At 49.1% G+C, this 11607-nt stretch overlaps 2 protein-coding genes across 4 annotated transcripts; both read left to right on the forward strand.

The window, feature by feature from the left end:
- Positions 1-813: 813 nt before the first annotated feature.
- Positions 814-1906, forward strand: LOC133903763 (kiwellin-1-like). Its single transcript, XM_062345225.1, has one exon. The coding sequence runs from the start codon at positions 1199-1201 to the stop codon at positions 1778-1780; it is 582 nt and encodes a 193-aa protein (XP_062201209.1). The 5' UTR covers positions 814-1198; the 3' UTR covers positions 1781-1906.
- A 7533-nt stretch (positions 1907-9439) lies between these two features.
- On the forward strand, positions 9440-10245 carry LOC133904157 (uncharacterized). Of its 3 annotated transcripts, XM_062345667.1 has the most exons (3): positions 9440-9523; positions 9713-9993; positions 10079-10245. In XM_062345667.1, exons 1-3 carry the CDS (start codon positions 9445-9447, stop codon positions 10091-10093), a joined length of 375 nt encoding a protein of 124 aa, XP_062201651.1. In that variant the 5' UTR covers positions 9440-9444; the 3' UTR covers positions 10094-10245. The 3 variants fall into 3 exon arrangements, with proteins under 3 accessions (XP_062201651.1, XP_062201650.1, XP_062201649.1); XM_062345666.1 differs by having other exon boundaries at positions 9713-10245; XM_062345665.1 differs by lacking the exon at positions 9440-9523 and having other exon boundaries at positions 9655-9993.
- The last annotated feature ends 1362 nt before the right edge of the window (positions 10246-11607 follow it).

Genomic DNA, 11607 nt, shown 5'->3' on the forward strand with positions numbered 1-11607 from the left:
ATGGCGGATCGGCGAGAGGAGGCGTACGGCAGCGTGGATCGGGAGGCGTATGCAAGTAGAACCATGCATACGCATGCACGCTCCCGCCCCGGCCGCGAGCGCTGCAATGCAACTTGCTTGCGAGCCGGCCGGCCTTGATCGATTGGAATCCACCTTCCGGTCACTCCTCCTTGCGGCCTTGCCACCTTGAATTGCCGTTGCTGATTTGCTGCGTGCATGTACATTAGGGCCCCATGTGTGTTCAGCTCTCTCCAACTAACGTATCGTGAGGGTAAAATATACGGTTTTTTGTCTCATCCACGGGCTTTACTTTTTGGATAACCATATAGCCCCGTCAAAGGTCATCTCGTGATCGAGCAGGGCCTACGACGGCCTTTTATGTGGGCCTTCACTTGACCGAAAGATATGAAAAGGGTGAGGCAGAGACTCTTAAGGGCATGCAGAGGTGAGCTGTTTACAAGAGTTGCCTACTAGGATTTTTAATGACTTTTAATGATGTGGAGGAGGGAAAGACTAAATATCACATTTATTAAGGACATGTACTAATAGATTATGGGTTGTAGAAATTGTCTTTTGAGTTGTCATCATGGATCGTTTTACAAACACAAACTTTGTCTCAACTGTTGTGCATGGTCTAACACGACATGCACCGGTGAATGGAGCGAAAGGGATGCCAAATGCATGGTTCAAGTCTGTTGTCCACCTTTTCTGAACAGTTTAAGCTTTCTGATGAGCACATCGGTGCATAAGACTCAATATATAGCAAGATTTGCGCAAATGAACGTTGTAAATGGTTAGTGCAGCACGCTTCTATTTTTTTTAAAAAAGAAAAGAATTAAAAGCCCAGCAAAGCTGTTAATCTTCATGCTGCACAACAACCTGAAGCTTAACCGGGGAGACGACTGCAAAAGTTCTCTAGTCAACGGTCAACTGACCAATCAGAACCCCACGCCGTGCCTTGCTTCGTCACCCCTCACCGTCTCACGGCTATATAACGTGAGATGCCACCATGCCATGCTGCACATCACAGAGCACATTAGCAAATCTAACACTCAATTAGAGAGCAGTGTTACTTCCCGTATCCACATTTTTTTTACCCTGAATAGAACACTCAATTTCGAGTCGAATTTCAACACTTATATTCTGTCCAGATAACACTAGTAAAGAAGAGTAGAACCACACAACCAACAAGCTTACCATGGCTAGCACAGCCACTGCTGGTCACCCCTACGCGCTCCTGGCGCTCGCGGCCATCGTTCCCATAGCTCTCGCCACCTTCCCCCACCGCGCGCTCCTCCAGACCTGTCAGCCCAACGGCTCCATCCCTGGAAAGTCTGGCAGCTGCAACCCCGAGAACGGTTCCGAGTGCTGCAAGGACGGGCGGCGCTACACCACGTTCGCGTGCTCCCCGCCCGTCACGGCCGGGGGCACGCGCGCCACGCTCACGCTCAACAGCTTCGCCGACAACGGGGACGGCGGCGGCGCGGCCAGCTGCACGGGCACGTTCTTCGACGATGACAAGAAGGTGGTCGCGCTGTCCACCGGCTGGTTCAACCGGAGGAGCCGGTGCAAGAAGAGCATCGTGATCCGAGCGAGAAACGGCAGGTCCGTCACGGCCATCGTTGTGGACGAGTGCGACTCCCTACACGGCTGCGACGACGAGCATAACTTCGAGCCGCCGTGCGCCAACAACATCGTCGACGGGTCGCCGGCGGTGTGGAAGGCCCTGGGGCTCAACACTGACGACGGCGAGGTGCCGATCACGTGGTCAGATGCGTGACGTACGCACACATGCACGCGCATGGGGAATTTGTGGTTGAACATTGTAACGCACACTCGCTTTGCTCGCCTGTAACATCGTCGTCGTCGTATTATCCGTATAGTAGTTTGATGTTCGAATAGTACTATGGGCGTAACGTCGCCATGTATGTCCCTACGCTCAGTAGGAATAAGCTTAATTAGTTACTCATCCATGTATGTGTGGCCCTGTCGATCTATTATGAGGTGTAATGTTTTGATCTTTCGATAAATTACGTTAAAATATATTTTAATTTATATGTGATGGATGGTTGATAAGATTGTTGATTTAGTTTGATGATTTATGAGATTGTATGTGCATGTTTGTGTATTGTAATTATGATAATGACTAATCAAAGTTGCAGAGAAAAATAGAGTTGATGTTTTTATCTCTGAGTTTAGAAAAATGTACTCACCGGATAGTCCGGTGTTCAGAAAAGTACACGTCGGAGCATTTAAGTTCAGAGATAAAAACTAATATGTTTACCGGATGGTCCGGTGTTCAAGCAAGATGCACATGAGACTATTTTCCAAGAGTTGCGTAAAATAAAGTGTCTGGAGCTATATTGCACACCGGATGGTCCGATGTTTAAAGGTGTTCTTACCGGATGTTTTATTGGACCATTTGTTCTAGAGATGTTGCAAAATGGGGTTTATGGTGCAGCTGTACTCACCTGATGATCCGGTGATGGGCTTTGTTAACACCGGAAGCTTCACTCTAAGGTTTTCCAGGAGATTTTTAGTGGAGGAAATATTACACACATCGGATAGTCCGGTGATCAGATACTGTTTACACTGGAACATTCGGTGTTCATGATTTTTCTGAGTTGAGCTTTTCGACTGAGGATTTTGATTTTGACTAATCTATAATAGAGTTGAAGATATGTGTTTGTTTGTCTTATGATGTGTATGTGATAAATACAACTTAGTGATCGACGGTGGGATGATCAGGGCTAAGCGGTGTGCTTGGTGCCGAACGATTAAGGAGACTGAGCGGAGTCAAGGGTGATCCTAGCTGTACATGTGGAGAGCAAGTAAAGCGTGAGAAAACGGATGAAAATGACGTGTTGATAAAGTCAAGCGAAAGTGATGCCGGTGCAAGTGACAAGGCAGCCCGAGGGATCGAGAGCAGGAGAGACATGCTAGCGGTCAAGATCGCAAGACGGAGTACACATGTCTAACATTGGATTGCTTGCTTAAGGTGGAAGCAAGTAGCAGTGAATCACACTTTGAGAAGTGTGCAAGGCGGTTTCGTGATTTAGCCTCAAAATCGTAGGAAGGAGGAGTACACATGGCATCATTATGAAGTTTGCATCGAGACGAAACTAAGTTATGAAGGCGTCACGACTATCCGATAGACAAGAAAAAAGATAGACAAAAATATTCTCAATAGTATGTATGAGTGTATTGGAAGATAGAGGTATTTTAGAAATAATTTAGAAAACTTAAGGATCAAAGAACCTAGGCTCTAAATAGAGGGGATGATGTTGAGTCCTTTGAGCCAGACATTTTTTAGAATTGTAAGCTAGGGTTTTAAAGGTGTGAGAGGAGTGTTTAGCCTATGTATTAGATGAGAGCCTTTTGTATGTAAAATACTTTGTAATCCATCGAAAATAGGGTTGTTTTTTGAAAGTAAAGAAGTTTATGTTGCCTCATATGGTTGTGTCTATTACTTCTAGTTTCTTTCTATTAGCTCCCTTGGTTGCATATTTCTTGATTTTCGTTGTAATTTTCGTTTTTATTTAAAAGCTGAAATTTTTCACCTTGTTGAAATTGTTTTTCTTGTTGCTAGAGGGATAATATCGGAGGATGAACTCCTGTCGCAGGGATCCCGAGAGACCCCTTTTTAGAGATTCGGCCGGGGGGATGATCCTGAACGAGCTTGTCTGGGAAATAAATGGGAATGGAAATAAATGCAGTGGCTAGTGGGAGAAGGATGGGTGCACCGGGGTTTAGACAGGTTCGGGCCGCACGGAGGTGTAACACCATACTCCTGTGTGAGTGCTATATCTATCCTTGAAGGGAATTCTTCAAGGATGTATCTGGTTACAGAGGTGAGCTGTCTACAGAGAGCTTGAGGCTCTCGTGTTCTAGCTTGGCTTGAGCTTGTTCGTGATGTTCTTCGTCTTTTGATCTGGGCTTCGGGTGCTTCTTGAGGGCTTCCGGATCTGAGGCGGAATTCTTCAAGGATGAGTCGTGAGCGTGAGCGTTGTGTCTCGTGAGCTGTGTCCGTTGTGTGTTGTGAGAGTCCTCCTTTTATGTATTCTCCATCCTTTCCTTTTATAGGCGCGCCGACCTCGACCTATCCTGAATGGGAAAGAGGGGGCGCACGTGCCAAGGTGCTACGGAGAAAGGCGTCATCATTCCGCCTCGGCGAAGTGACAGGGGCGGTGGAAGATTGCGGCGTGTATCCGACCACCCGCCACTGTGGAGGTCCTCCGGCGCCATTAAGGGGGCCCATCGGGCAGCCGCAGAGGTGCCCGGTGCGCCCACCCTGTTTTGTTCTTCTGCCGGGGCAGGGTGGCAGGCGGAGCGCTTCGATTCTGGCAACGTTATCCCGAGGCACCCGGGTGAAACGGGACGGGACCCGTGCATTAAATGGACCCACGCCCCCCTGCCAGAGCATGGCAGGGTCTGACACTAGGGCGTGGGCAGCTGAGAATGTCAGGATGTCAGGATGTCAGGCCGCGCGTGCCTATTAAATGCGGCATTCGTGTCTTTGACTGGCTGACACCCCGGCGAGGGGACCCTTTGGGTCGTCGAACGATCTTGCGCGAACCTTCGGGGAACCGAGTCCTCGGGGGCTGCCACGTGCAGCCCCGAGCACTCTCTCCCGAGCACTCTGGTGAGACCTTCGGGGAACCGAGTCCTCGGGGGCTGCCACGTGCAGCCCCGAGCACTCTCTCCCTAGCACTCTGGTGAGACCTTCGGGGAACCGAGTCCTCGGGGGCTGCCACGTGCAGCCCCGAGCACTCTCTCCCGGGCACTCTGGTGAGACCTTCGGGGAACCGAGTCCTCGGGGGCTGCCACGTGCAGCCCCGAGCACTCTCTCCCGGGCACTCTGGTGAGACCTTCGGGGAACCGAGTCCTCGGGGGCTGCCACGTGCAGCCCCGAGCACTCTCTCCCGGGCACTCTGGTGAGACCTTCGGGGAACCGAGTCCTCGGGGGCTGCCACGTGCAGCCCCGAGCACTCTCTCCCGGGCACTCTGGTGAGACCTTCGGGGAACCGAGTCCTCGGGGGCTGCCACGTGCAGCCCCGAGCACTCTCTCCCGAGTACTGGGGGAAACCTTTGGGGAACCGAGTCCTCGGGGGCTGCCACGTGCAGCCCCGAGCACTCTCTTCCGAGTACTGGGGGGAAACCTTCGGGGAACCGAGTCCTCGGGGGCTGCCACGTGCAGCCCCGAGCACTCTTTCCCGAGTACTTCCTTCCCGGTACTTGGACTCCACGGATCATCGGGGAACTGGGGTGCTCGGGAACCAGAGGCGGCGGTCCCGAGCACCTTCTCCCGGGACTTAGCTTCTTTTTATCTCACAGGGCGGACCTCGCGGGATGGTGACGCATGGCGGATGGTCGGCTCGGTCTCGGGACTTAGGGACCCCTGATTCCTGATACACCGACAGATAAGAATCACATATGAGTTGATCTTGAACCATCTTCATACTTTAGATCTATCAACTTAGAGAGTTCCTTCATCCAATTCTCATTTTTTTTTGGATCTAGATGTTTTTCAATCAAGTTATAAGAGTTTATAAGCGATGACACTTGAATTGATTTCTCATAAAAGCTAGTGTTTAGATCCATCCGGTAGAATTATGATCTTTTTATAACTATTGTGATTTTCTCTTATTTCTATAGATTTCTTACTTCCACTTTTTGTTTTGAGGTTTGAGTGAGAAAATAAATAAAAAGACCATCTAAGAGTTTGATGAAGCACCTATTTATTTCACTCTAATCGCCGTTCTCGATCCATCATCTTTCATATATGTTATGTAACAGCATGATTATGGGCTAACAACTTTTTCAGTAGTTGATATGAAGACCGTATTCTATTCCTCTCCAGTAGCCACAGGAAAAATGAGCTGATCATGTGGTGAAACATATAATCATATTATGTTTGTATTATTTTACGTGGTGTCTCACTACTGTTGCAATGAGATGGAGTGAAGCACCTAACGATTTGGTAGAGTTTCATGATATTGTGCTCTGGGAGCAATGAAATGGCAAGCAGTCTGGCCAAGAATGGATCTTGCTGGGAGCAGTGTGCTGGACAGTGGACACTATATATGGCTCACCAGAAATGATATGCGTTTAGAGACCTATGTCTATTGTTTACTGGTTGGTGTCTTTTTGCAGAGATGCAAACCTCTAAGGAAGCTACAGGATCAAGCGAAGATGGAGGAGATGATTTCGAAGATCAAGAACAGTGCAAGCGCTTTGTCGGGAACTACTTCCACTACCTGTCAAAATGGAATAGGATAGTTTCGTAATGTTAACGTGCAAGCGCTTTTCTTTTCCAGGCCTGTAATATGTCTAAAAAGTTAACGTTGTGATTCTGATTAGATCTCTGTAAGTAGCGAGGTGTCCCGCGCAAATTTGTACGGCTATATTTGCTACAATATCCTTTCTAATATCATATTCTCTCTAGTCATGCATACATGTAGAGATATAGAAGTATTTCGAATAGAGAACTGAGTTTTTTAAGCTCCCATTTGAGAACATGGCCCATTTATTCATGAGTAGAGATGAAGTTTTGTATTTTTTAAATTATTGAGTCGATCTAAAACTCAAACAAATAAATTAAAAATTCACTCTCATCGAGCTAAGCTAAGAAAAAAAAACTAAGTGGTGATCCAAAACTATCCACTGGGTACCCACTTGCATCCCTATTCATAAGAGTTCTTCCTCTAGTTTAGTTCATGTGTAGTTGTATAATGATCGCAGCCAGACTATTCAAATTTAAACAACAATAATTTAGCATGCTTTATAAAGTTTTTAGTTCTTATGTTTGGCTTTAAGTATTTTAGCCAACCTTATCGGTTGATTTGGTAATTGGATTTACCTCATTTACCGACAATAATTTGAAAAAATATATAATTATGTGTACCTCGCAACAAAAAACCTTATTAGTTGATTAGATTGCTTTGGTGGTCATCTTCTTGCCGCCATCCAAGAACCAAGGATATTGAGTTGTGTTCCACCATTATTGACACTTCCTAATACTTAACCTACTTTCCCTTAAAGGTGTGCACCTGTCACAAGTAACCCTCATTCACATACTTCATCATACTTCTTGCTAGACTTCACAATAGTGTGCTGTCTCTGAATAGATGTCGCTCAGTAAACCATAGCATCCCGAACAACATGATTGCTAGGGTACCTAGCTCTCTGGAAGACCTCGTTCTAAGTGTACTCCCATGGTATCTAATACCCTTCATTCACCATTAGATTTGAAAAATCTGAATTAATCCAGTCCGTAGGGACAAGAACATCGTCCTCATCGTTCAAGATGTCGTCTTCAGGAGCTTCCTTATCCTCCTGCTCCACCTGTTTAATTAAATCAGGGATGAGTTCTCCCTCGTCTTCCTCACCAGTTGGTTTCATCGGATTGGTCGAGAACTGCCCAACATCTAGTTCTTCCACCTCATGTACCACTATTTCATCATCCTCCTCCACAACATATCCACCCTGCAACTCCCCAACACCCTCCCTATACCTCCATTGCACAAGCAACATAGTTGACCAACCTCTCTCAAATGCCTGTTGTAGATACGTCCTCCAAACTAGGGTTTGAGAACACCTCCCAGTAAATCCCTTCAGTTCCACGGTCCCTACAACACTAATGACCATCTCTCTTTTGCTTGTGATCTATTTTAAAACTCCGCATTAACCAGCCGTACAATGCCTCAACAATTTTTTTCATTGGTCTAGCTATACCCTTGTTCATTGAGTCAAACACTGACATATCTACCTCTTGTCGACCATAAACAATGCTCGCTTCTCATAAAAAATCATGGACCGTCACTTATCTGACATACCTACCAACGATTGATAAAAAACTGTACAATTATTTATGCTATTAACAACTATATGTGTTAGATTTACAACAACAAAACATAATAGAACAAACAGCTAATATCTAAAAACCTAGATCTAACAGTTGCTCTACGTTGCTCTTAAAAAAATACATTTAATAATAGTGTGTGCAACTATCTTAAAAAACCTAAGTCTAACAAGTACTCTACGTTACTCTATAAAGCTAGATCTAATAATAGTACAACTATCCCAAAAATACCTACGTCTAACAGTTACAACTATCCATAAAAAATCTATGTCTAATATCACTAAATCCTAGATCTAATTACTAATCTATATCCAAAACTAGATCAGATAGCTAACCTAACTGATTTGTAAATAAAAATAATTTTTTTTGAATATTTACCTTCATCGTAGATAGATCTTAAGATCGCTTCGCCGCTTTCCTTTCCCTCCCCTCCTCTCCTCCCCCTCTATCTATATGTAAGTTTGTGCTGGCCTGTGGGAATTGAAAATGAGCACAAGGCGTGGAGAGGCCAGAGCATGAGCTTTTATAGGAAAGGCTATCGCCATTGGAACGGCCTGATAGCTTTTCAATGGGGTCCACATGTCGCATGAGCTCCCTCCACCTATTAGATGGTGATATGCTACTTGTCGTTCTTCTAACGGATGATAGATAGGTGTTACGATAGATTCGTCTGTTGGAAGGGGGAATCTGCCCATTAGAAAGTAGGGGCCACATCTTGGCGCCTGTTAAAAAGGGTGACACGTCCTTAACGCCTTTCCAGCAGGATGACATGAGCTGGATATACGATTTTTTGAAATGAACATCTATTTTTATAATTTCGGATTTAAAATATATAAATAAAAAAATCCGTGTTCAAGTATCAGTTCTCAACATGTTGATTAAGACCAAATCTCAGGTGCCAATAGCCCAATACAATCTTTCGACAAATCGAGAATTGTAGTGCCTAAGCGCAGCCCACGAATTGTCTTGGGCGGGGACTTTCATGTATAAACGGGCTACCACTTGGGCTCCTGGCCCATGGGTCAGACGTCGGCTATAAGCAGTGCCACCCATGACCCCTCTGGTCATCCCCTTCCCCCAAGGCCTTTCCTTCTGGAATCGCACGCAGCGCAAGCGCCACGCCCAGTGCCGTCCTCGCCCTCATATATAGCCTCGTCTTCCTCGTCGCGCCGTCCCACCCCTCCCAGTCCCAGTCCTTCTCGTTCTAGTAGCTTTCTTCCACACGCTCCCTTCCTTCCTTGAGCACCGCCTCCTCAGGGTGCCGTTCGCCTCGATTCTTGGGAAGTAAGAAGATAGGGTCTTCCGAGAAGCAGAGAAGGTGTTCGATCGATTGTTCCGGGGCGAGATGGGCGACGGTGACAAAAGCAATCGGAAGGCCGGCGAGACGTCACAGCAGGGTGCCATGACGAAGAAGTCCCGGGCATCTGACACCGACCTCCCCTCCAGGGATGCCGTCATGCTCAGCTGCAGCGGAGGTGGGCGCCTGAGAAAATCGAGCCCGCGTTGTTCTTGACTCCCTCTCCTTACGGTTCTTGCGATGTTGGATTCTAATTTCTTGGTCTCTTGCAGCCAGCCAGAGCGGCATGGACGACGTCGCAGGGACAACTGATGGCATCGGCGTCGTCTCCTCCGTGGACACTTCCCTAACTCTGCTCACCGGAGGTGAGTAAAGTGTGCGCACCTTGTTCTTGATTCCTCTCCTTACGGTTCTTGAGGTGTTCCTGATGCGCGTGTTGTTCCTGATACGGTCCTGGGTTGCGCTGTTTCTTGATACGGTCATCCGTGGCGCGGGTTCTAGATACGGTTGTTTGGTACATGTGTTGTTGATCCAGTTCTTGGCTTGCTTTGCAGCTGCTTCAGCATGGGAGAGGCAGAGAGGTACGCCGCCGCAGCCACAGCCTGTGGCAGCAGAGGAGGAGAAGGTTCCACCGCCGCAGCAGAATCAATCACAGGGGTCGATGGGAGACGAGCTCGTCCACTCCGCCAACCAGGCGCTACTCGCCGCTGCTGGGTACGTGGCCCAGCTTCAGATCAACCCAGCCCCGGTTGCAGCGCGGCCGCAAGAGAATCTGGCGATAGCAGCGGCAGTAGTAGCCTCCGGGTCGTCCGCGTCTGCCCTTCGAACAATCCAGGTCGAGGCTCAACCAAATTCGGCCTGTTTCTGTAGTTCTTCAATCGCTTGATTGGTGGCTTCAAGTTTTCGTTTCATTCTTGCAGTCAGTTCACCGATGATCCAATCCCAAGAATCCTCGACCTCTCGTCCCTCTCTACAGCCTCAGCCTGCCCAGCTGCCGGACAAGCTCGACGCTCCTCTCCCAGCGGCTGCAGCGGCGCAGGCCTTTGGTCCCGTCCTCGGCTAGTCACTCCGTGGTTGCCTCCAGTTACTCGCACTCGGCGCTTGTGACGCCCGTTTTTCTCGCCGCGGCCCAGCTCAGCCTTCGCCTGCTTTCGGCCCAGCCCGCCCACGCGCCGCTGTCCAGTGGGACCCGCCCGTCAGCACCTTCGTCCCCGCCGCGCCCGCGCCGTATCCGAACCAAACCCGCAGCTGCCGCGCCGAGTCCGATTTCGCCGCGCCGCCCGCCCTACGCGCTACGCCCCGCAACAACCCGCGCCTGCCTCGCCTATATATCCCCAGCAGCGCCGCCTTTTTCCCCCCTGCACACGCGCAAGAAAATCCCGAGCTCGCCGAGCGCCATAGCCGCCGCCGTCGCCGAGCAACCCACCGCACCGAACCTCCCCGCCGTGTCCGAGCTCGCCGCTAGTTTCGCCGTAGCGGGAGGAGCCCGTTTCGCTGCTCGCCGACGCTTCTCCGCCGCTAGACCGAGCCGTCATCGCGCACCGGTAAGCGCCGCCGCCTCTCTCCGTCATCAGCACTCCCCGAGCCATATTACGGTCGATTGATGCCTCCTCCGTCTTCGCATGCCTCCCTAGAAGCTTTCCCAACCGCCAATCGAGCCGCTCCGTCGTCGCACCGGCACCTTCACCGAGCTCCAATCCCGCCGCCGCCTCTCGTCGTCGCCGAGCCGTTGGAAGCCACCCCGACGCGGACGTGTTGCTAAATCGGGTTCGCCGTCGTCTCCTCTCCGTATTCCGCCGCTCGCCGTCGAAGTCCAGCCACCGGAGCTCCACTCCGGCGACTCTCCGGTCAAGCACCGCCGCCCTGAGCTCGCGCCGCCGACCCGAGAAGGAAGATTCAAGGTTAGCCGTCGGATCCCCTTTGAACGCTCCCGATTAGATCGCAAGATACCCCTTCGCTAGCCGTCCAGATTGCGCCACGTGTCCCTCTTAAACCCAGTCAGCAGCAGAGACACGTCAGCGCACCATGTGGATGCCCCTGTCCTACGTGGCAGAGCCCAGTCAGCAGTGGATGCCCAGTCAGCCTGTGACGTCAGCATTGCGCATTAATTAGGATTTTCAGTATAAAAAGAATTCCACCTATTCTCGGAAAATAGGGAGATTTGCAAGGAAACCCCTAGGCTTCACTGTTTTTGCATATAGCCCTTAGATAGTTCTGGATAATTGCAATTTGGCCCCTGGACTATAGGATAATTGCAATTAGGTCCCTGAATTTTAGGTAATTATGTTTAGGTCCCTGAACTTTGCACTTAAGCCCCTAGAACTATCTGTTTTACAATTTAGTCCCTGCAAACTTTCAGAAAAGCCCCTGTAGAGTAGAATTAGTGTAACTTTTCCATACGACCTCCGATTTAGGTGATTTTCGCGCCCCCGAGATCGTAGCAGCGTGT

This window comes from Phragmites australis, chromosome 21 (assembly GCF_958298935.1).
Source record: "Phragmites australis chromosome 21, lpPhrAust1.1, whole genome shotgun sequence".
NCBI lineage: Eukaryota > Viridiplantae > Streptophyta > Magnoliopsida > Poales > Poaceae > Phragmites > Phragmites australis.